The 25,108-nt window shown below is 37.7% G+C and overlaps 1 protein-coding gene across 2 annotated transcripts in view; it reads left to right on the top strand.

Moving 5' to 3' along the window:
* sorl1 (sortilin-related receptor, L(DLR class) A repeats containing) overlaps positions 1–25,108 on the top strand; it is a 263,409-nt gene that overhangs the window by 132,891 nt on the left and 105,410 nt on the right. For both annotated transcript variants that reach the window (XM_039763937.1, XM_039763936.1), the window contains exons 19-20: positions 16,122–16,213; positions 17,549–17,795. In XM_039763937.1, the coding sequence (XP_039619871.1) occupies positions 16,122–16,213; positions 17,549–17,795 (339 nt within the window). The remainder of the gene's footprint in view (positions 1–16,121; positions 16,214–17,548; positions 17,796–25,108) is intronic.

Here is a 25,108-nt window from a genome sequence, read left to right as displayed (position 1 = left end):
GAAGTGTTACAGTTTTACGACTTCACAGGGTTACACATCCTGTGGGAGAAATACAGATCTGTTTCTCTTTTGAATTTTGATGCACATATTGGATGAATTCACTTATTCATACTTGTTAGAATGACATAGCAGTTTCCAAGGTTAATAAAATGCATGTATAATGGTGTCAGATATTTTGAAGTTGCATAAAAATTCACTAACCCTTGAATCACAGTTTTGTCTAATAGAAAAATCATTGGTGAGCAGAATGTTTTAGGTCTGCTTAAATCATGAAGATACTGATGAGAGAAAGCCATGAAGGAGAAACTATAAAAGTGAGCAGCCACATATGAAGCAGTAAGGATTTAAAAATGTAATGTTTAATTCTTACAGTTGTCAAAATCGTGGAAAGACTGATTTGGCCAAACAGTCATTGTCTCACTTGATATTCTGTCTTGATTTGCTAACATTTAGTGGCTGGTTCCTTTTCATGTCAATTAAAATTAACAATTGTAAGAATGGCAAAGTCACACATTTCATATAGATCAGGAGTAGACAGTCAAGTTTTGGAAATACTACCGATTTATTCTGTGTTTTTGAATGATACAATATCCATACTATAGTAGCCCCAGAAGTTGAATGAAATACCTATTCAACCCATTCTGAGTTCAGTCTATCCTTATCTGATCTTTAATATTTTAAATTAATGTCCCATAAGAAAAACTATATCTGACATTAGTGAACATGGTTCTTGTAGCACATTTTTTTCTTTTTCAGTTTGTTATTAAAACCCTGACATTGAAGATGTTAAGTTTTAATAAATAATCACAGATCATTTTCTCAGATAGTCATTTTAGTGATTTTTAAAGCAACATCCTTCTAGTTTGTCCCATTGCCATTTGTTCCATTTTTTCAATGCAGAGTGTCAACCAGTTTTGTTCTTTTGGACATTTTCCAGTTTTGCAATAATATGTTCATTTTACACTCTATTATATGCTCAATGGCGTTCATTTTAGATACAATATTACACAAACAGACTCTCCATGTTATTGCTCAGGTATTTAATTGGTCTGGGACAAGATATTATCCATCCATCCATCGATTATCCAATCCGCTATATCCTAACTATAGGGTCACGGGGGTCTGCTGGAGCCAATCCCAACCAACACAGGGCACAAGGCAGGAAACAAACCCCGGGCAGTGCGTCAACCCACCGCAGAAGATATTATCTAATTGTTCAATTTGAATTTATGTTCTTACTTTTCATATTATTTCTAAGAGGTGTATTATATACCCAGCTCGTTACAGAATATGAATGAGAAACGGCTCTTGGTTTATGATCAGGATAATGATGCAGTGTGAAACAGGTAGGCAGCTGGACTTGAGCCGATTGTTTTGTGTTAGTCAGGTCTCTTTTGCCATTGAAGTGTCAAGCCTGAATTCATTTTTGCAGAATCCATCTCTGGTCATGATAGACAGGTTTAGCAGGCATTTTGTGTTCTACAAAATAGAACATTTTACTAAAAATATTTCTATATGGAATACCAAAAAAAAACAGTGTTTCCCCCATATGCATGTGTCATTTGAAGTTCAAGTTTACTATCATATTTACATACTATAATCAAATTCTTACTTGCTTGTCTTTGCAGAAGTGCCAGTACCAACAACTTGTACACACAAATTATTCAGAGCATGCAGCAGTTATCTTTATATAATATATATACACTCACCTAAAGTATTATTAGGAACACCATACTAATATGGTGTTTGACCCCCTTTTGCCTTCAGAACTGCCTTAATTCTATGTGGCATTGATTCAACAAGGTGCTGAAAGCATTCTTTAGAAATGTTGGCCCATATTGATAGGATAGCATCTTGCAGTTGATGGAGATTTGTGGGATGCACATCCAGGGCACGAAGCTCCCGTTCCACCACATCCCAAAGATGCTCTATTGGGTTGAGATCTGGTGACTGTGGGGGCCATTTTAGTACAATGAACTCATTGTCATGTTCAAGAAACCAATTTGAAATGATTCAAGCTTTGTGCGATTAACGGACTATGAGGGCTGAAACGTAACTCGAATCGTGTGATGACACCGCTGAAAACCCTCCTTTATTTTAAGCCATGCCCTTCCCTTTTATCATAAATACACAGCCTGTTAGTCAGAGGATCAAAAGGAGGACCATTTAAAGTTCCCCAGCATGTCGGCAGCTACAGACTTTAAAATGACGGGGTTCGGCATAACACCCTCCGGGATACTGCCTGAAGCTCCAAAGCTTGAAGCTTCGTGGTCTGAGACTTCATGGCCTGAATCTTACCACTTCTATAACTCAGTCCGGACTGACGGCCTTCAAGAACCCCAAGAATCTGACATCCGGTATTTTAGTATATGACCCGATTACAGTCTCTGGTCTAGAGACCTCGAGCCGGATTGCGGATTCCATTCTCCAGGTCTGGGATGGTCTTCCACCGTCTCCGCTGATGATCAGACAAATAACCCCGTCTCCGCCAATGGTACTCAGACGGATAACACCGTCTCCGATAAGTGTACTCAGACGGACATCTCTTACCTATCTCCAGGACAACTATGGGTGATCAGACAAGGTCCAGAGGAAACGATGTTGATCGAACTGTCTGAGACAGTTATGGATTGCCCGGATGGTTTGCTGCCTGAAACCTGGAAAAAGGCTCAGCAAATTTTTAAAGGGCTGATGACGTGTCTGCTGGATATCATCGTTTACTACGACCTGAAAAAAGAATGTCAAGGCTGCAAGATAGCCCATCCCAACCAGAGAAGACATACCTGCCTCTTTGAACCTGAAACCACCTACCGTCAAGAACGCTTTCAGAGGATTCTGAAGATTTTTCGCAAGTCTTGGCTGAATGGACTGGCGGTGAAAATTCTAGGTTATTTTAATATTCTACTGCCGATACACAAAATACACGCTGTGGTTGAAAAGACTGTGGGTGAGTTTGATAATACCAACTCTATTCATGATACAGTAATGCAATCATTTTATGATATGGATGAATACTCTTACTCTGTAGCCCGCCGTGTGTCAAATGAGTTTTGTTAGTGGAATCTTACTCATGAGGGTCATATGAACCTGTGGACTAAATATGACCTGGAATTTGATGATATGATAGAACTGAGATGTAATTCTGTACCTGAAACTGTGTGAACAATTCAGACTCCTAAATAAATGTTTTCTATAAGGTTAAGTGTTGTCAGTGTCTGTTTTACAGCCGGCGATGGAGCAGGTCTTGGAAAAAACATATTATAACTCTGAGAACGCCGGGGGCTTGGGAGGTAAAGATTCCTTGAAAAGAGCTCTCTGTCATGCGGGGCACCGTATTGGGGACCAAGAGGTATCCGATTGGTTATCGGGGCAATACGCCTACACAATCCATAAACCGGCCAGAGTCCACTTTAAAAGGAGGGAGGTGTACGTTTCCAATATAGATGGGCAATGGCAGATCGATCTGGTGGATATGACAAACCTGGCCGACTATAACCAGGGTTACAAGTTTCTACTGACTTGTATAGATATTCTTTCTAAATATGCCTGGGTCAGGGTACTGAAAAACCAAACGGGTAAAGAAGTAACAAGGGCTTTTCGAGAAATTTTGGAGCAAGGTAGAGTTCCCGTCAAACTTCAGATTGATAGCGGTAAAGAGTTTCTCAATCGGGAATTTCAAAGCCTGCTCAAGAAACACGGAATTAAACATTTTACCACCGCTAGTGAATTAAAGGCTTCGGTGGTGGAGAGATTTAACCGAACTCTGAAGACCAAAATGTGGCGTTATTTCAGCTCCCGGAATACCCGGTCCTATCTGCAAGGGTTACAAGACTTGGTGAAATCTTATAATCTGAGTCATCACCGACGTATAAAAATGCCCCCCGCCGAGGTGAATAGTTCCAATTCTTGGAAAGTCTTTAAAACCTTATACGGCCTAACTAAACCCCAAAGAATCCCAATATATAAGTTCAAAGTCAGTGATACGTTGAGAGTGTCGAAATCCCAGAATTCTTTTACTAAAGGATACGAACAAACCTTTTCAGACTAGGTATTTACCGTTTCTGATCTAGTCCCGAGGGAGCCGCCTGTCTACAGGCTCAAAGATTATGACAGTGAAGACATTATAGGCCCCTTTTACGACGCAGAGTTACAAAAGATTTGAGGGCCGGACGTCTTCAGGATTGAAAAGATTCTGGCGAAAAAAAATATCTGTAGAAGAAAGCATATTTTGGTGAAATGGCTCGGATGGCCCAAAAAGTTTAACAGTTGGATCCCTGAAAACTACGCGCAAGACGTTAAATACTGAGAATGAAAAATAGAATTTCATTCACAGGGTTTTCACAATGGAGCGAAAAAGCTTTTATGTCGTTCTCCCCAGCAATTCTTCCCGGGATGTTTTCCCTAATAACACCATCGCCGAATTTACCATCAAATTAGCCGCTCCCATCGAACTGCAGGACCCCTGGGAAGTTGCATTGGCCAAAATTCAGTATCTGCACACCTGGAATACCCTAGATAAACCAGATAATAATTTTATTGTGGTGTCCCTGCGAATAGTTACATATTATACTACTAGCCAACCCGCGGCGTACCATACGCCGTATAATCAGGCCGGTTTTTTAATGATTTTTAAGCAGAGGGAGGAAAGTAACATTTGAAAAATCGGTAATGTAATAAATCAGCAAGAAAAGCAACATTGTAACAATGGGGGACTGGGGTCTGTAAATAAAACGTATGAACTTTTTTTTTTTTTTTTTAGTACAAGGCCTCATTTCACATTTGTATGCCTTCGATAAACTGAAATGACACTTACTGCAATTGGTCAACCCTGAGGAAGCCTTTTGAGAAACTTCTTCACTGTGTAAAGGACTAGCTTCTAAAAACAAAAACAAAAAGTCCTAAGCTTCCAAGGTTTGCCTTGGTTCATTAAAAAACATGCGTGCTCTCTCTTTAAATCAATCCATCCACACATGCAACCACAGCTCATGCGTTATCACCCTGCAGACTCTATTCCGCTAGATGCGTGTCCATATAAAAAATTCTATTTTACGTTAGCTAAACAGATTCTCGAACTAAATAGGTTATTTTGTAACTACCTGAAACCTCAATCCCTACACCAAGATAAAAACTTTATCAAAACAGACACCCTAGTTCTTAATCCTATTCATTTACACATGAACAATACACTGGAGATGTTTACAAGTCGCCCACACTTTGGACACAAGCGCGTGCCCTAGCTTGAGCACATACGCACAATGCACGTGCCCAAACTCACACACACACGCACGAGTCCTCTGAAGCTCCTAGACAAGCACCATGCAAACCTAAAGCATTTTAAAAAAAGGGTCTTACCTGAATCCGTATAATAAATCGGAGACTCTACGGGGATATAACCCTCTAAAAATATAAAAAAAGGATTCAAACCTCCATTTTAAAAAACATGCTCGTTTAACGCTTATAAGAATCATGAAAGGGACTTACCTTGATTCGGAGACAGCCCGCTTTCTGCAGGGATTCCTGTTTGAACGATAATTATTTTTCATTTAGTTCTAGTCGTTAAAAGTAGAAACCATTAAGAAGTTCGTCAAAACGCACCGTAATGGCTGAAATTCATTTTGTCGTTCTCAGGGCGAACGGAGATATGGGTTTGGTTATGGAAGCCTCTCTTTTTATTGAGAAAGGAGCTGTATTTTGGAAGTGCTTTATGATAGCAGCCAATCATTTGAACCGGAATATATTTAAATGGGGATAAAAAGGGTTTTAGACCAATTTTAAAGCATCTCTCTTTATAAAGCGGTATTTTGGAAGTGCTTTATGATACCACATGTTTGCCAATCATTTTAACCGGACACAAGCAATGCTCGTTGCACCGCGTCTTTGGAATGTCTCCTAAAAACATCCTTTGTTTTACAAGCTGCATTCCACAAGGTAAGGCAATTTTTCACATCGGATGCAAACTGTTGCCTAGATGCTGCGAATTGCTCCCCTCCTTTCCTCCCTACTCTGCCATCTCTGGGCTGTGAAGCGCACCCCCCACCATCACTTTAGCTTCAGGCGAGCGCTGCATGTAATGGGAAAAGCACTTTGAGCTACTGTTTGTATGAAAATGTGCTATATAAATAAATGTTGTTGTAAATGTTGTTGAAAATGTCCTCCGTATTTGTGGCTTGCCAAAGTGTCTTTACCTTTTCCCAGAATGATGGCATGTTGAAGGCGATCTAACTTTTAGACCTATAAATGTCTAAAAAAATAAAATCTAAGTTTGGGGAAATACTTTTTATACACCGAGGATAGCTTTTTTAAAATACGCCATTTAAAAAGGGTGCTGTTGCCTGTTATTTAACTGTGTGATTTTACAAGGCTTATACAGGGAGTGCAGAATTATTAGGCAAGTTGTATTTTTGAGGATTAATTTTAATATGGAACAAACACAGTGCTATCAGTCAATCCAAAATGTTAATAAACCTGAAACCTGAATGTTTCACAACGGAAATGTGAGTGTGAACATCATCAGGGGAATACATATGTGCGCACAATTATTAGGCAACTATTAGTGTGCAGATTTATTATGCAACTAAAGGAAAAATGAAAATTTTCCCATCTCACTTATTTTCATCTGTTATAGTGAGAATAATAAACAAACACCTCAAAATTTACAAATAAACATCTCTGACATTTCAAAAAAAATAAATCAATCAATGAATGACCAATATAGCCACCCTTCTTTCCAATAACAGTCATAAGCCTTTCCATTCATGGAGTCTGTCAGTTTCTTGATCTGTTGACGATCAGCTTTTTGTGGAGCAGTAACTACAGCCTCCCAGACACTCTTCAGAGAGGTGTATTGTTTTTCTCGATGCAAGTGATGGAGCATTGGCCTGCATAAAAATCATGGTCTTTTTCCTGTATCACTGTTTGAAGAAAGTGTCTTCGAAAAACTGGCAGTAGGTTTGGGAGTTGATTTTGAGTTCATCTTCAATGCAAAAAGGTCCAACTAGCTCATCTTTAAAAATACCAGCTCATACCAGTACCTCACCTCCACGTTGGAGTGGAGCTCTGTGCCCATTACTGATCCACAGGTCCATCCATCTGGTCCATCAAGAGTCACTCTCATCTCATCGGTCCATAAAACCTTTGAAAAAAATCTGTCTTCAGATATTTCTTGGCCCAGTTTTGACGTTTCAACTTATGTTTCTTGTTCAGTGGTGGTTGGGTTTCAGCCCTCCTTACCTTGGCCATGTCTTTGAGCACTGAACACCTTGTACTTCTGGGCACTCCAGGTAGGTTGCAGCTCTGGAATATGAAAGTACTGGAAGATAATGGGTTCCTGGTAGCTTCACGTTTGATTCTTCTCAAATCTTTGGCAGCTAATTTGCGTCTTTTGTTCTCAACACGTTTCTTGCGACCCTGTTGACTATTTGCAACAAAATGTTTGATGGTTCTGTGATCACACACCAATATCTTAGCAATTCCAAAAGTGCTGCATCCCTCTGAAAGACTTTTTACAATTTTTGACTTTTCAGAGTCAGTTAAATCTCTTTTTTGGCCCATTTTGCCTGAGGAAAACTAGCTGCCTAATAATTCTGCACACCTTGATATAGGGTGTTGATCTCCTTAGGCCACACCCTCCCTCATTACACAAATACACATCACCTGACGTGCTTAAATCCAATAAGCATTCAAGTTAATGCAGCTTGGAGTTGGAATATACGCGTTAAAAATGATGATATGGTCAAAATACTCACTTGCCTAATAATTGTGCACACAGTGTATATCAAAATACATTTAAATGGGGATGGAAAAAAAAAAAAGGTTTTAGACCAATTTTAAAGCATCTCTCTTTATAGAGCTGTATTTTGGAAGTGCTTTATGATAGCAGCTGTTTGCCAATCATTTTAACTGGACACAAGCAATGCTCGTTGCAATGCTCGTTGCACCACGTCTTTGGAATGTCTCCTAAAAACATCCTTTGTTTTACAAGCTGCATTCTGCAAGGTAAGGCAATTTTTCACATCGGACGCAAACTGTTGCCTAGGTGCTGTGAATTGCTCTCCTCCTTTCCTCCCTACTCCCTACTGTACGCTTGGAGCTTCGACCCAGGGGCATCTCGGGGTGCACGCAGAGGCTGTCTCAGCTCTCACGCATCAACTGTGTAGAGAGAGAGAGTGAAGGGACAGCTTGTCAGCGCAGAGAATGTCTGGGGGCTTGACTTAGATAAAATAAAAAAACGGTTTACAAGTGCTGAACTAAGGTTTAGATCTTTAAAGTCATTTTAAATAATAGATAGATACAGGAATTCTTACCCAAACCGTAGAGGCAGGCAGTTCTGCCCTTTGAAACGCTTATGCGTGTGTCTTCGAGAGAAGTGGGGCACCACAGGTTTGTAACAGGCCTGGGCATGCCCGTTCAAGAAGGGGGGCTGCTCTTGACAGTTTAATTAAGCGGGTGGCTATGGGATGAGTTCAAACAGGCGTGAGACATCCATCAAACTGCCCTTGACATTTTCCTGAACCAATCATGTGCCGGGGGGCGGGTTCAAGGAGGGTCAGACATCCATCAAAAGGCTCTTGACAGAAAGGAGAGCCAATCAGGTGCCAGAGGGCGGGGCTAGGTCACGTTGGGGGTGGAGGCATGACGTCAGCAGGGGGTGGGACTTCCGGTCTTGTGTCATGGGGCGGAGCTTAAGGGTCATAATCATTTTGACAGAAGGTCCATGCATATAACTACTACTGCTGGCCCCAGCACAGCTGTTAGGACCCTTACACCCCTGTGCATTCCTGACTTGCTGGCTGAGCTTCCTGCTGCACCATCCCCCCTTTTTTCTTTGGCTTGTCCTGATCCATTCAAACCAAATCCTAAACTGGTGCACTTTCTTTCCAACTCAGCCATTCTTGCACTAACACATTCAGACCTTTCACACACAAGCACTTGAATCCCTTTCATTTCCATTGTTCTTTGTTTTAATTCCACACTTTCTTTACTCAGTATCTTTAAGCCATTATCCAGTTCATGCCCTCTAGTCAACAATTGCCATTCACACTCACCAGCTCCTCTGCCTTCTATCTGATCTCTTTCTCCTAAATCAAATTTCAATGCAGCACTGGTTACCTTTCCTAAAAGTGGTGAAATATCTTATCAGTGTAGCATGCTCTTTAAATACTGGACAGGCCTCAGAATTACTTGGAGATTGTGGTGCAGTGGAGAATAAAGGAAGAAAACACCCTTGCTGTTTTCCCTTCTTTTCATCTCTCTCCTTTTCCTCACACTTATATTCCCACTCTTTATCTGAGCACCTGTCTCATGTAAGTCACCCACCCATGTTTTAGGGTTCCAGTCCGATCTGGTTACTATTGCCCTAAATTTCACCATGGGCGGTTTACATTTCTTTTTTCCACTTCTTTCACTGCTTTCTACTTTAGCAGCGGGTGTTCTACATGCTAAGACTTCACAATTATCACACCAACTGTTACATCTTTCAAAACTCTTACTTAACATTCCATAACTTTCACTTTCACTCACTTTGCTATTTTCTTCCTTATCATGATCTTCCTTATTACCAATACAAGCTAGTAAACCTCTTATAACAGCAGCTGTCTTCTTTAAACCTAATCTGTGTTTTCTTGCTTTTAATCCTTCCAGCTTTTTGTGGCACACTCAGCTCAGCTTCTGCTTTCTCTACCTGAACTACAGGTTTCCTAGCTTTAGCCTGCTTCCCTCTGCCACTCCACTGTAAGATGGCTGACTTTAAAATGAACTTAGTCATTTCTAAGTCTACAATTTACTCTAATACAGTTTGCCAAATTCGTTATGGGTTGGCCTACTTTTGCCCCTGTAAGCAAACATATACATACATACACAAAGATCCTAAACGAATAAGTACCGTATGAATGACGATTGCATGTCCCATCACTCCCTAGCACTTTAAAAACTTAAATGCCGTATGAATGACGCATGCATCTTTCACAACTCCCTAGCACTTTAATTAGGGACTCACTACCACCAGTACTAACCAACATGCGGGTGTCCTTGTGACACACATGAAGTCTCTAAACTTTGTTGGTTATATTCAATTCAACAACCAAACAAAGTTTTACTTCCACCGCATTTGTACACTGGGTGCCCTAAAATTCACATGCATAAACAAACACATACATCAAAACAGTATTTGCAAACAGGGTGCAAAACTTGGTTACCACAAAATCCTACCTAACTACGCCAATTGTTTTATCTTGGTAGAGTAATATATAAATTGCTCAACTTTCCCCTATTGTATTATTAATATGTAGTCTTAGAATGCCTAACTAATCTCACAAACTTACCACTGTATATAACTTATCCCCACCTTCCCTTCTATATCTATAACCTCGGGCAATTAGATGTAGTATAAAGACAAGCAGGAGTTAAGTTACACAGAAAATAATGTATTACTGATAATATTCATAAATAATAACAAAATGCAAAGTACATTTGAATATTGGCAACCATACAACCTGATTAAATGGTGATGTGTAATTCAAGTGGCACACAGACTTGTAGTTACTTAAAATGTTTCTAGTTAAAACATCGTTGGTGCTCAGCTTTCAGCCACATATCTGTTCAATATGGCTGCTGAGCTGTGCTCTTCATTGTGTTGTCTTCATCATCACAGGTTAGCAAGAGAGATGCTTCTTCATCATATGTTGGTTAGAGAGATAGAGAATGTGGTTGATCAAGCAGATTTATAGGTTTTCTGTCCAAACCCTACAGCCAATCCAGACAGCCATATCTCAGACCAATGGGTGGAATAGATCATCTTATCTCCTGCCCCTAAACCATATGTTAAACATCCTGGCTTCCTTGCAGGGGGTTCAAAGACTTTAGCAGAGAAATACTCATCAAACTGGTTTAAGACACATCCCCTCCAAATCCTGTCATAAAATTACAAAGAGACAGTCGTAAAAGGGGGGGGGAGTTTGGGGGGGCAAACACGAATACAGTAATCCCTCCTCGATCGCGGGGGTTGCATTCCAGAACCCCCCGCGATAGATGAAAATCCGCAAAGTAGAAACCATATGTTTGTATGGTTGTTTTTATATATTTTAAGCCCTTATAAACTCACCCACACTGTTAACATTATTAGAGCCCTCTAGACATGAAATAACACCCTTTAGTCAAAAGTTTAAACTGTGCTCCATGACAAGACAGAGATGACAGTTCTTTCTCACAATTAAAAGAATGCAAACATATCTTCTCTTCAAACGAGCGCTGTCAGGAGCAGAGAATGTCAGAGAGAGAGAGCGTGACAGAAAAACAAACAATCAAAAAATCAATACGTGCTGTTGGGGTTTTAAGTATGCGCACCGCGATAATGCAGCCGCAAAGAAGGGAACAATGTGAAGGTAAGTCTTTCAGCATTTTTTAAAGTAGCCTCCGTATCTTCTAAACAAACAGCCTCTGTGCAAACAGCCCTCCGTCAGGCGCAGAGAACGTCAGAGAGAGCGTGCGAGATTAAAGCAAACAATCAAAAAATCAATACGTGCTTTCATTTCTTAGAGGAGCGTCCATATCCTCTAGGCAAACAGCCCCTCTGCTCACACCCCCTCCGTCAGGTGCAGAGAATGTCAGAGAAAGACCGAGAAAAGCAAACAATCCACTCGGGGAAGCACATCGTATATCATTGAGGAGTTTTAGTTAATATGTAATACGTGCTCTGATTGGGTAGCTTCTCAGCCATCTGCCAATAGCGTCCCTTGTATGAAATCAACTGGGCAAACAAACTGAGGAAGCATGTACCATAAATTAAAAGACCCATTGTCCGCAGAAATCCACGAACTAGCGAAAAATCCGTGATATATATTTAGATATGCTTACATTTAAAATCCGATAGAGTGAAGCCGCGAAAGTCGAAGCGATATAGCGAGGGATTACTGTACCTCTAAATTACATTGGTTTGCCTAAATTATAAATAAAGACATGCAAAACATTTATCAAGTTTTATGCAAAATCTCACATCACAACAATGGCAAAGGCTGTGAATACTTATGTACATGTGCGATCGCAATTTTTTTATTTTTAATAAATTTGCAAAAATCTCAAGTAAACTTTTTTTCTCGTTGCCATTATGGGGTGTTGTGTGTAGAATTCTGAGGAAAAAAATTAGATTAATCCATTTTGGAATAAGGCTGTTACATAACAAAATGTGGAAAAAGTGATGTGCTGTGAATACTTTCCGGATGCACTATATATATACGTATGTGTGTGTGTGTGTGTATATATATATATATATATATATATATATATATATATATATATATATATATATATATATATATATATAATATGCCAGTAATATGCCATTCATTTTTTTTTTTAATTCTTTTGTGTTGATTCTACCTTATACAGTGGTGTGAAAAACTATTTGCCCCCTTCCTGATTTCTTATTCTTTTGCATGTTTGTCACACAAAATGTTTCTGATCATCAAACACATTTAACCATTAGTCAAATATAACACAAGTAAACACAAAATGCAGTTTTAAGTGATGGTTTTATTATTTAGGGAGAAAAAAATCCAAACCTACATGGCCCTGTGTGAAAAAGTAATTGCTCCCTTGTTAAAAAATAACCTAACTGTGGTGTATCACACCTGAGTTCATTTTCGTTGCCACCCCCAGGCTGATTACTGCCACACCTGTTTCAATCAAGAAATCACTTAAATAGGAGCTGCCTGACACAGAGAAGTAGACCAAAAGCACCTCAAAAGCTAGACATCATGCCAAGATCCAAAGAAATTCAGGAACAAATGAGAACAGAAGTAATTGAGATCTAGCAGTCTGGTAAAGGTTATAAAGCCATTTCTAAAGCTTTGGGACTCCAGCGAACCACAGTGAGAGCCATTATCCACAAATGGCAAAAACATGGAACAGTGGTGAACCTTCCTAGGAGTGGCGGCCGACCAAAATTACCCCAAGAGCGCAGAGACGACTCATCCGAGAGGTCACAAAAGACCCCAGGACAACGTCTAAAGTACTGCAGGCCTCACTTGCCTCAATTAAGGTCAGTGTTCACGACTCCACCATAAGAAAGAGACTGGGCAAAAACGGCCTGCATGGCAAATTTTCAAGGCATAAAGCACTGTTAAGCAAAAAGAACATTATGGCTCGTCTCAATTTTGCTAAGAAACATCTCAATGATTGCCAAGACTTTTGGGAAAATACTTTGTGGATTGATGAGACAAAAGTTGAACTTTTTGGAAGGCAAATGTCCCGTTACATCTGGCGTAAAAGGAACACAGAATTTCAGAAAAAGAACATAATACCAACAGTAAAAAATGGTGGTGGTAGTGTGATGGTCTGGGGTTGTTTTGCTGCTTCAGGACCTGGAAGGCTTGCTGTGATAGATGGAACCATGAATTCTACTGTCTACCAAAAAATCCTGAAGGAGAATGTCCGGCCATCTGTTTGTCAACTCAAGTTGAAGCGATCTTGGGTGCTGCAACAGGACAATGACCCAAAACACACCAGCAAACCCACCTCTGAATGGCTGAAGAAAAACAAAATGAAGACTTTGGAGTGGCCTAGTCAAAGTCCTGACCTGAATCCAATTGAGATGCTATGGCATGACCTTAAAAAGGCGGTTCATGCTAGAAAACCCTCAAATAAAGCTGAATTACAACAATTCTGCAAAGATGAATGGGCCAAAATTCCTCCAGAGCGCTGTAAAAGACTCCTTGCAAGTTATCGCAAACGCTTGATTGCAGTTATTGCTGCTAAGGGTGGCCCAACCAGTTATTAGGTTCAGGGGCAATTACTTTTTCACACAGGGCCATGTAGGTTTGGATTTTTTTCTCCTAAATAATAAAACCATCATTTTAAAACTGCATTTTGTGTTTACTTGTGTTATATTTGACTAATGGTTAAATGTGTTTGATGATCAGAAACATTTTGTGTGACAAACATGCAAAAGAATAAGAAATCAGGAAGGGGGCAAATAGTTTTGCACACCACTGTATTTCTGATTCAGTGTGTATTTACTTCATGATTTATTTATTAACTTTATATTTACAGGTTTTAATGTTAGATGCTATTAATCAAGATTAATTACATTTATGCAATTAAGTCCATTTTTTTTTTTTTAAATGATTCCCAGCCCAAAGATATACCGTACAGGACAAATCCCATTATAGCGATTACTGAAGTAATGAAATTTTCAGAATAACGAATAGTTTTTGTTGACCCAGACACATGTTCATACAACCTAATGTTTAATGAATTGTGTTTTAACAAAATGTAAATGTCAGTATAACAAGCATTTTTCTTAATTAGACTAAAAGAAATTATAGTCTGTTGCAAACCTTTCAGTCTTGAGCAGTTAGGTATGACATTATTCAGGTATAGCCAAATTCTGAGTCAGTGCTCCACTGATCGTCCTCATTGGTAGTTGTGTCATGTGCTGTTACTGTACTGTTTGAGTTTCATAGCTCTTCTCAAAGTTTTCTTTGTGATGAATAAAAAAGTGAGAAACTGAATGAATTTACACAAAAAACATACATATATTTTTATAAAAAAAGTTATAACTAAAGTCTCATTTTCAAATAAAATATTTTTTGCAGTTTAAGAAGCGCAATTTTTTTATACAGGTGTTGTGAATCTTGGGTCACAGAGTTGCACGAGAGACAGGAATGTGAGTCCAGGTTTCCAAGGAAAATACAGGTACTTTGTTATGGTATAGAGAAGGCAGGTACCGTCTCCAGATTTCATTCAACATAAGAGTTGTTAGAAGCCGCAGCATGGGCAGTCTTCCTGCTTCATCTCCCATATTTAGATTAGAAGAACACCAATGGCTGGGAATCGCAACTATGGCAGACCAGCAAATTGCAAGGAAAGCAGCTGAAAACCCAGCGTTCAGTGTTTTAAACAATGTGTGACAAGCATGTTACATGGTAATCCTGATCCTGCTGATGACAATCAATTGCTTTGTCCTTGGTTTACTATTTAAGAGTTCTCATTTAAAGATTTACCAATGTTGTTTCTTGTCCTAGAGTGTATATAAACACAGGGAACTCCAGTTTCTGTATTACATCTTGCCTGAAGAAGGGGCTTGAGTTGCCTCGAAAACTTGCATATTGTAATATTTTTAGTTAGCCAATAAAAGGTGTCACTTTGCTTGGCTTTTCTCTACATTCATAATGGCTAACACGGTACAACACCCTAGTACTACATGTAATCTAGGTAACGCAAATGTAATCTTAAAAAAACTCCACCACCATTTTCGACCTCCCTAAGTGAGAAAATATCATTTTAATGTAAAGTTTATTTATAAATACAGTTAAATGATTATGTATTGATATTATCAGTTAGTTATGATGAGGAAAAAAGACGTATGATATTTAAGAATAGAAGTGGTTCTGATGACTTTTTCTCTGTATATAAGAAAGTCAAGTGGAGCACACTTTTGATTTTTTTTTTTTTTTTAATTTACCTCATAAAGTATGCTTTAATTGTCAAAGAATGTATATATGCTTGACTTAAAATTGCAGGTGTTTAAAGTTAATGTTTATTTTATGAAGCGTCCTTCATATTATGTAATGCGCTTATAAATTAATTATTCATTTATATGATTTGTAGCATAATCCACTTAGGTGTGCCTACCTTTGCATACTGGGCAAGATGATGCAATGGATAGTGGTACTTACTCACAGTTCTAAGAACAGGGGTTCACTATTTGTATGAGGTTTAAATTCTTTCCTGATTATTCTGTTTTCCATGCATATTTAGCTTGTTTACAATTCCCCAGTACTTCTAGAATAGGCCTTGTTTTTGACACCTGCGAACACTGTAATAGAATCAGTGGATTGCAGAAATGGAGTGAATTTCAGTAGCTGCTTGTTTTTCAAGTTTGGGCTTTGTTACTGTATATTGAAATTATACAGTAATTTGTGTAAGTTATTAAAACAAACTTGTATTTTGATGCATTTTTAGTTGTGTTTTTAAGCAGGAGAATTTGAAAAGGGAAAACGAGTATTTAAGGAATAGTATATCATTTTCTCCATCCTTAAATGGATTCATGTTTTCTTTATGAATTATGAAGAAATATAGGGTTTAAACAATGCAATATTTTTTTTTATTTTTGTTTTTTTGTAAAGGTGTCTACTCCTGATGGTGACTTTCGCCACACAGTGGTAAATTCTTCAGTACTGGACCACCCCAGGGCTCTTGTTCTAAAGCCTATCGAAAGGTACCAGTTAGCTATATTCTTAAAGTGATTTATTTTCTTTGATAGAATGAGTCAAGAAAACACCAAAATGCATTTGGTTTTTATTCTAATGCTCTTGTAAGAGTACTGAAACCTCTGATGTACTCTTATATGGGAGATATTAGAGTTGTCATTATCACTGTTGCAAGATATTCTTAACAGCATTATTATTAATAAATTATAATTAAGGATTGTTACCTGGAAACATTTTAGGTATTATGTCTATGAGATAGCTGTAATACATAAGAACATCCCCAATGACCACAGCATTGTTCAGTCTTTATAATGACTAGAGATTGACATCATGACATCATAGGTTCTCTTCATATTGGGATTTTTTTAACATGAAATTTTAAGAATGTTTTGTCTCAAAGTCATCTCTTGCTGCTCTGAGCCTATCAACTGAGGAAAAAAATGTAAAACCTTTAGAGCATCTCAGTAAGAGGAAACACATTATTAGCAATCAAGAAACAGACTTGTGAGAAGATATACACATTGTAGATAATCATGTAAGATAAAGATGTACTGCCTCTGATATTTCCAATGCTTCAATTTATAACTGTGAAGTGAATAAATTAATAACTTGTACCACAGTTAGTTATTTATTCAAAGATTTCTTATACATTCCTCATTTACTAATGCTTTACCCATTTTTGGAATTTACTAAATAAAACTCAGATTTTACTTTATAGATCAATAGAAAATTTAAGAAAAACTGCCATGAACATATAACAACTCATCCTATCCACCCTCCATAGAAAAAGGCATAAAATGGACCACAATCGAACTGCAAAAGCAGAATGAAAAAGTACGTCAGTAACAGAAAGCTATGTGAGGGGACAGTGGAAAACTAGGATTTAAACAGCTGAAATAATGTACAGTAGTTCAAGTTTCATTTGAATTGCTGGAAGCACCATTGTCTGTGGCACAGACAGTTCAAAGTGAATTAAATTATAGAAGATGGATTGCCAATTGTCCACAAGCTCAGCAGCCTTTAGCAGCCAAACTAATTCTTGTTTCTTGATGAAAGTATGAAGACACAATAATTTACATTGATGGAGATTAAGTGGTAGCATAGGAAGGTGTAAGTGAAGGAATGTTTTGAGATAATAGCAGATTATTTAAGTAAAGAAAGTAGATAAGTGGCATACATGTGACCAAAAAGAAAAGTATTCTTTTCATTATTTTCATCATTAGATCTATAATTTTGTGTGTCATATTTTCATGATGGTTACAGTTACAGTACACGTCAGTGACACTAGCTTTGACATGTAATATTATGTCCTTAATGTAAAATATCTTACTTTCTGTTAACAGCATGATGTTTTGGACAGACTGGGGTGATCGAGCTGCAGGAATTTACCGCAGCACAATGGACGGATCAAATATTTCCTGCATTGTATGTGAAGGAGTGAGGTGGCCAAATGGTATTGCAGTTGATGAAAGCTGGATTTATTGGACTGAGGCTTTTGGTGACCGGATTGAGCGTGCCGACTTTAACGGCCATCAAAGGATAGTGCTGTTAGAGGGCCTTCCACATCCATATGCTATTGCAGTTTTCAAGGTACATCTTGTTTTTTCAAAAGTTTTTTTTCATATTGCAATTTTCAGCTTACATGAATGTTTCACATGATCTTAAACTGTATGGCTTCTGATCAGGCTCAATTCGCCACTCATTCATCATCCACAATCACATTTAGTATCTCTTCATACAGAATATCTATCTCCAGTTTATTTCAAGCTATAGATCATTTGAACATTTTTTGTGCATTTTTGTAGTCTTTTATCATATTAGCATAAACTGTAACTAATTTTTAGAAGTGCTGTGAGATGTTTATTAATTTATATGCTCAATAGTTACTAGAAAATAAAAGACCCAATTAAAATTTGCTAGGATTGTGGCAATCATTTTAAACTTCTACATTTGGACATGGATACTTTAAAAGCAGACATTTGACAAGAATCAAGAAATTAATTCACTCAAAATTTATTGCAGGAAAAGTTGAATTCTAAACGGGGTGAAACATGTTTTTGGACAACCGATTGCACAATAAAAATAATTACACGTTTTTTAACACTCACAGATAATAATTTTACAAGTTAATAGAACTCTTTTCCATACATCTACACAACCATTTCAAAATAAATTATTTTGAAAAAATATAATTATTTTTTTATAATCTTTGTTGGATTATTGGATTATTTTTTTTAAGAAAATTAAACATTTAAATACCTTTTAGTGCTAAAGAGGATTTTTTTTATTCATCTAGATTTTTCAGCCTCTTACAGTACAAAGGTCATGGTGATGGGGATGGTATCTATCCTTGCCATGTTGAAGCACTTTTATTTGTGTATTTGTTTATTTGGTGGTTTGTTTATTTGTTGACTTTCTGTGTTATAGTAGCACTCAAGTTAAAACCAGTTATTCTACTCAATTAAAAAAAAAAAAAACTGCCATCAAAAAAGACAAATAGTGATTAGTTTTCTCAAAATAGGTAACCGATTTTAAAATGGTAGACTGCCTGTCTTGCACTTATCACTGTTAAGGTTTTGATTATAAATAGGTTTCTGTTAAAACAGAATGATTTTGTAAAAGAAGATGATATAATAACTATAATATAGTCTTGGCCTTGTGTAGAAAATATTATGAGAAAGACAAAAAACAATCCAGGGGAAACATTAGGAAAGCTGGGGTAAGGTGTACCAAGTCTCCACAGTAAAATTAGGTTGATCACAGTCAATTTGAAAGGATGAGCAAATCAATAAACAAACTGGAATAGATGGAAATAGTCCATATGATACTAATTTATTGGGTACTATGGACAAAAATTGGAACTTAAAATGGCAACTTGACATTGTATGTTATGTGTAACAATAGAACATGATATCTTCCCTGAAATTTGGTTATGGGTAATTAATGATGTTGGGCTGGTTTGCTCTGCAACCGGCATTGAGATGCAAACTGAATTATTGCCTCCAATAACTATCAAGATATTCTTGCCAGTAATTTAGTTTCTATTACCCTTATTTGTCATCAGCCAGCAATAAAGGAAAATTATAAGGAAGGAATGGAACAAAAAGTATTCCTCACTCTGATGGTATAGTTCAGTTTATTACCAGTCACTATTCACGATTGTTGCTTTTACAAATTCTGCTACATTTTGGATTTATAATCAGTAGGAGTTAAAGTGTACCCTTTCTAATCAACTTATTTGCACACCAAATCACATTAGAGCACTTTCTACTGATTGTCTCAGAACAATTTAGATATTTGGGAGCCACAATCACAAGCTTATTTGATCTTTTTAAGTTCAGTTTTTGCTGCATGGTGGTAAACAAGAAATAAGACGTTAACAGATGATCCAACTTTCCAGCTCTCTTTAGCAGGGAGAATTAACATTGTTAACATGAATACCTTTCTAAACTGTGTGGTATCCGGCCGGGACGCCCAGGAGGACCGGAGGAGGGCTTGTGCCTCCTCCAGACCGCGAGGGGGCGTCCACCCTGGTTATGTTGGGGGCCTCGGGTAAAGGGCTTGGAAGCCCAGCCCTGTAGTGACCCGTGGCCACCGCCAGGCGGCGCCCCGGTGCCTGAATATCCCTGAGCCCAGCACTTCCGCCACACCAGGAAGTGCTGGGGGGAAAACGACAGGGGACACCGGACGGCTTCCGGGTGCGCAGCCGCACTTCCGCCACAATGGGGCGTGGCTACGGAGGAGTGCCGGGAAACAGCTGGAGCCCATTCAGGTTCCTATTTAAGGGGCCGCCTCCCTTCAGTCGATAGCGGAAGTCGGTGGAGGAGAGACGGAGCTGGAGAGAGGACTGGAGGCGGCCAGGAGAGAGGCATTGTGACTGTGTGGCCTGGACGTTTGGGGAAACGGTGCAAGAGGCACTGGGGAGTGCACGTGACTTAACATCAGTATTATAAATATTAGTGTAAATAAACAGTGTGTGCTGAAATTAAGATGTCTGTGTCCAGGTTCAAGTCCACAACTGTTACTGCCTTTCGGAGTATTCCCATATATACAGTATTAATAAATATTTTTCCAAATAGCTGAACTCAACAATAAGCTTATTCATCTTTAAGGCAAAAAAGGCACATTTTTAAAAGGTGACACTGAAAAGAATTAAAATATAGGGTGGCATGGAATATCTAAATTTCAGCTTTTGTACTGGGTTATTATTATTCATAATTTGACACAATGTCAGAAGGAGATCTCACACATTTCCATCTCTAAATGTCATGTTTTGTTCTCTATTCATCAATTATTAGCTAACAATTCAGCTGGGGTTCATTGATAAATATATTAAAAATATTTAAAATGAGGAGATGCTGCTGTTTGAAGCTTTAGTGCATGATTATTTTTATTTCATCCTTCTTTAATTTCACAACTTGTAATTCGCAGAAGTTATTAGATATCTTGACCTTCAGAGGTGTTGACAGTGTGTTCACACCCCTTGATATAGCTATGTCTTTAAATATGTAATTCCATCAATTCACTTTTTTGTACTGTTTACATGTCAGTGACTTTAGCAAGAAACTGCCTAATTTAAGAAATTTCCAATCAACACTAAAATATACTTTAGCTTGTGATGAGGAGACTATGAACAGTATTTCAAGAGTTTATTAATTAATGTTTTTTTCCTCTAGATGATCTTTTGCATTGTTAGGAAAGGAACTTTACTATTAGTATATTATAGGAGGAATATATTGACTGACTCTTCATCAGTCTATACAAAAGTTGTTCACCACTTTGCAATAAGGTATTCACTTATCGGTCTTATACTGTCAGACATACAAATGACTCATAATGATCTAACAACATTGTTCAGAGTAACACTGATTATGTAGCATTAAATTAATTGATTTTCTAACTGGGTGTCTTTTGCCAGATAGCTGTGATTTGGTCTTTGGTGCACGTTCCAAAATGGTAATGATCGCTAGTTTGCTTGAAATTAAGAAATGGTTCAGTGAAATCAACATCAGTGTTTTGCAATGACCTCCATACAGTATATGTACAAATGAACTCAACATAAAGCATTTTATTTAAGTTGAAGAACCTCAATCAGTTTCTTCCTAAACTTACTGCCAAGGAAGAAAAAGGCTTTGCCGTCGCAGAGAAGTCTGACCCCAGTAGTAGGCACAAGGATTTTTTTTGAAATGCATTGCCTTTGCAGTTTCTGGCAAACAGTTTGTACCTCTAGAATTAACACTAGAATTACCAAAGCCTACAAAAAAAACTTGTACTTGCATACCTTAAATCCCTTTGCACCTCACCATCAGCGTCTTTTGTCTTGTAAATGTGGCGATCAACACAAGCAGCAAGCAGTCTGCTATGCCATCCCCCCACCAACACAGAAAGGGCACAAAGTTCTCCCAGCTCAAGCCTTGATTATCTTGAAGTGAACTGTTGGAGTTTTAGAGGGTCAAAAAACACATCATCATTTGGAACACATGCATTTCATGTGTGTTCCGTGTCTACAACAATCTATGTAAACACATCGTTAAAACAGAAACATGTTTCATCTTTTAGTAATGAATGACAAAATAAACTGTGTAATGTGTATAAGATGGGCCAGGTTTACGAATTGTTTCATAGGCTTTGATAATAACAGTCACAGGTTGTGATCGCAGCACCCATTATACTTTTAAAAATCAAAGATACTCTGAGAAAATGAATTGCGTGCTAAGTTGTCATATAAATAATGAAACCATTTACAAATATTTTTGCTATAGTATAGAAAGATCTGATTTTGTTGTTAACACAGCAATTTTTTAACTTATTTATCGACTGCTTTGGAAATTAAGTATTAAGGAAAATTGGGATATTTGTCTTAGAACATAATGTACTATTTAACTTGTGACTGTTAGCTACTTGTGGAAGTTCATCATAGAGTTGTCAAGGTTGATGCCACAGAGGGCCATTTAGACATGTTTTTTCCCCAAGCACAGATTCTTAAAAACATATTTTTATATGTTTATGTACATTTTTAATTGTGTTTTACATGATTAAAATACAATAATCAAAATGATTACTATTTGGCCTAAAAAATAAAATGCATTAGGTGCAAGTAACGTTGCATTCAATTTGTGAAAAAAATTCTAGGTTACGTTTACATGTAAATTTTTCCTTTTTGGGAATTATTTCATACAGTTCAGTGTGGATTTTTGAACTGGAGTCGTCTTTTCTGTATGTGTAATCCCTTTGGCGTAGTACTTAATTTCTTTTCTTATATGAATACTACAGTAACAGCATTTTATCCTGCAACAAAGAACATGTCTTAGCCATCATCTTAAGGCAGCATTTAGTAACATTTTTACTGTATGTTTAGCAAGAGGACTATGACCATCTGACCTTCCAGTTTATTTCTTTAGAGGCTCTCTGTATTCATATGAAAAACATTTATAAAGTCAGTTTATTCTGCTGTCACTGTCCAATATAATGTATACATTGCACCAATAAACATATCTTATTTAAAATTGAACTTTTATGCAGAACTGTTGAACAAAGCATGGCACACGTTTTTTCTGTGGAACTCATTATTTTTCTCTATCGTTTTTCAAGATGCTACTGGGTGGTTTATGGGTGAGTTTCTAAGTTACTTTTGATAGGTGATGTGATTTTGACTTTTCAGTGGTCATCAAATATCCATGTTAAAGGGTGAATTGTATTGAGGTCAGAGATGATTGTATGGTAAAAGAAATACGTGAAAGTTAATTGCAGTCAAAATAAAACAGTGTTTTCAGATACTGAGCCATACTTAACTCTGTAGCTATTTTGTAGCTTATATAAACAAGCACTTTTAGTGGCATTTTAGTTTTTGAATCAGTAATTTTCTTCATACATCCGAGTTAACTAAAATTTGATAATACATTATTTTACATGTGCCATTGCCTTCATAATACTAGTAATACTTTTCTATAATAATGAGTTCTTGGCCAAATATGCATGTGTCTTTCTTGTTAGAGTATTCAGTGGAATGTCAAATGATATCAGAGAAGAGAAAGAAATATAATACATTATCAAAAACAACAATTTGTTGTTGTATTATTATATTGTGTTTGCCTAAACCCTGGAAAATGTAGGCTTCACCCTTGCCAGAAAAAATAAGAAATCCTAAAATCTGTCCATATCCAAATGTTTTTGCAGATGACCAATGGGTACCCATCCCAATGCAACAGTCTGTCTCTTGGAATATTTTATGAATGTACAGCGGAACCTCAAGATACGATCACCTCTATATACGAGAAATTCAAGATAAGAGGAAAGTATGAATGAAAAATTCGGATCTAAATATGAGCATTGGCTCGCGTAAAGAGCCACGAGCCAGGGTGTGGGTATGCGTGACGCGTTTCCCAATCCGCCTCGACTCGGGGATTCACCCAAGCTGACGCTGCCAGCCCATCAGCTCACTCAGTGTTCCTTGTTTTCCCATAGCTTGAGGATCTACGCATTTGTGCGCTTGTGATTTCATTGTTCCGCTGTAGCAGTTCGCCGTATAAGCGTATCCAAAAATATCGCAGACATGCAGACGGAGAATAGGAGACGATTGCCCTTGAGAGAGAGAGAGAGAGAGAGGCGCACGCACGCGAGCGAGAGAGATAAGGAGAGAGAGAGAGAGAGAGATACGCGCACGAGAGAGAAGAACCATCAGCTCAGTTATGATCTCATGACGCTCAGCAGACAAAGTGTATCCATACTACTCGTATTGCAAGACTTCGCTCGTTTTATCAAGTCAAAATTAATTAAAAAATTTAGCTTGTCTTGCAAAACACTCATAAACCAAGTTACTTGCAATCCGAGGTTCCACTTGTATATATTATTTATCAGTGTTATTTGTTAGGAAAATTGATTTTTATGTTGATTTTTTTGGGGGTGTGGAACAGATTAACTGGATTTCCATTATTTTCAATGGGGAAGTTTGTTCTAGATATGAGAAATTCGCTATACGAACTCAGTGCTGGAACGAATTAAACTCGTATCTCGAGGTTCCACTGTATTTTTTTAATTTGAAGGCCTCTTCTGTATAGTTTCCACTCTCCTCTCCCAACTCCTACAGGTTACCTCTCCTATGCCATGTGTGTTTTTGCACTCCTTGTGCGGTTTTCTGCATGTTCTCTGCCATAGCTGCACAGTGCAGTGCATGCTCCTTGCTATTTATGCCATTAGACAGAGTGTAGAGAGGACACTGAACAGTATATTATTTGTTGTGTGCTTGTTTTTTCTGTATGCATTTACTTAGCAGTGAAGCAAACAACACCTTTTATTGGCTAACTGATCATGCATTAACCCCCAAACCACGCCCACCCCCTAATCCTACTTCATGCCATCCCTTCTTGTTACAAATAACATATTTATATAAAGGGAACAATTTAATGACACCATTACATTCCAGTCTTTGAAGCATTTTGTACATTTTTGTTGGAAATGCAAAACATTCACTGGTAAGAAATTTGCTTATGCAGCAGGATCAGAGTTGCCATTTAATGAATTAATTGATTCTTTTAATTAACATTAAGAATTGTTTTTATATTAAACAAATCAAATGAAAAAACTCACCATGGTGCACCAGTAGAGGTTATCAAGTCACATATTTAGAGACGCACTGTTTTTGAGTATTTTAAGGCATTCTAAATGATTCAGTAAGCTGAGTTTGTTTTCTTCACAAAAAGAAATAAGAAAGGCTTTCACATAAGAATATTGTTCAATGACTTTTATGATTCTTTTTGTTAAATTGTTAAAGCCCTTTAACTACTAATTGAAACCAAGCAAGGTTAGCTAGGTAAACACCCTCTATTGCTTTCAGTATATTTCAAGCATCATCTCTTATAACACCATTCACTTTTCAGAATTTTCCAATTTTCAAGCATTTTATG

The sequence above is a fragment of the Polypterus senegalus genome, chromosome 9, assembly GCF_016835505.1.
Source record: "Polypterus senegalus isolate Bchr_013 chromosome 9, ASM1683550v1, whole genome shotgun sequence".
Classification (NCBI taxonomy): Eukaryota; Metazoa; Chordata; class Cladistia; order Polypteriformes; family Polypteridae; genus Polypterus; species Polypterus senegalus.
This window is presented reverse-complemented; position numbering and strand designations above follow the sequence as displayed.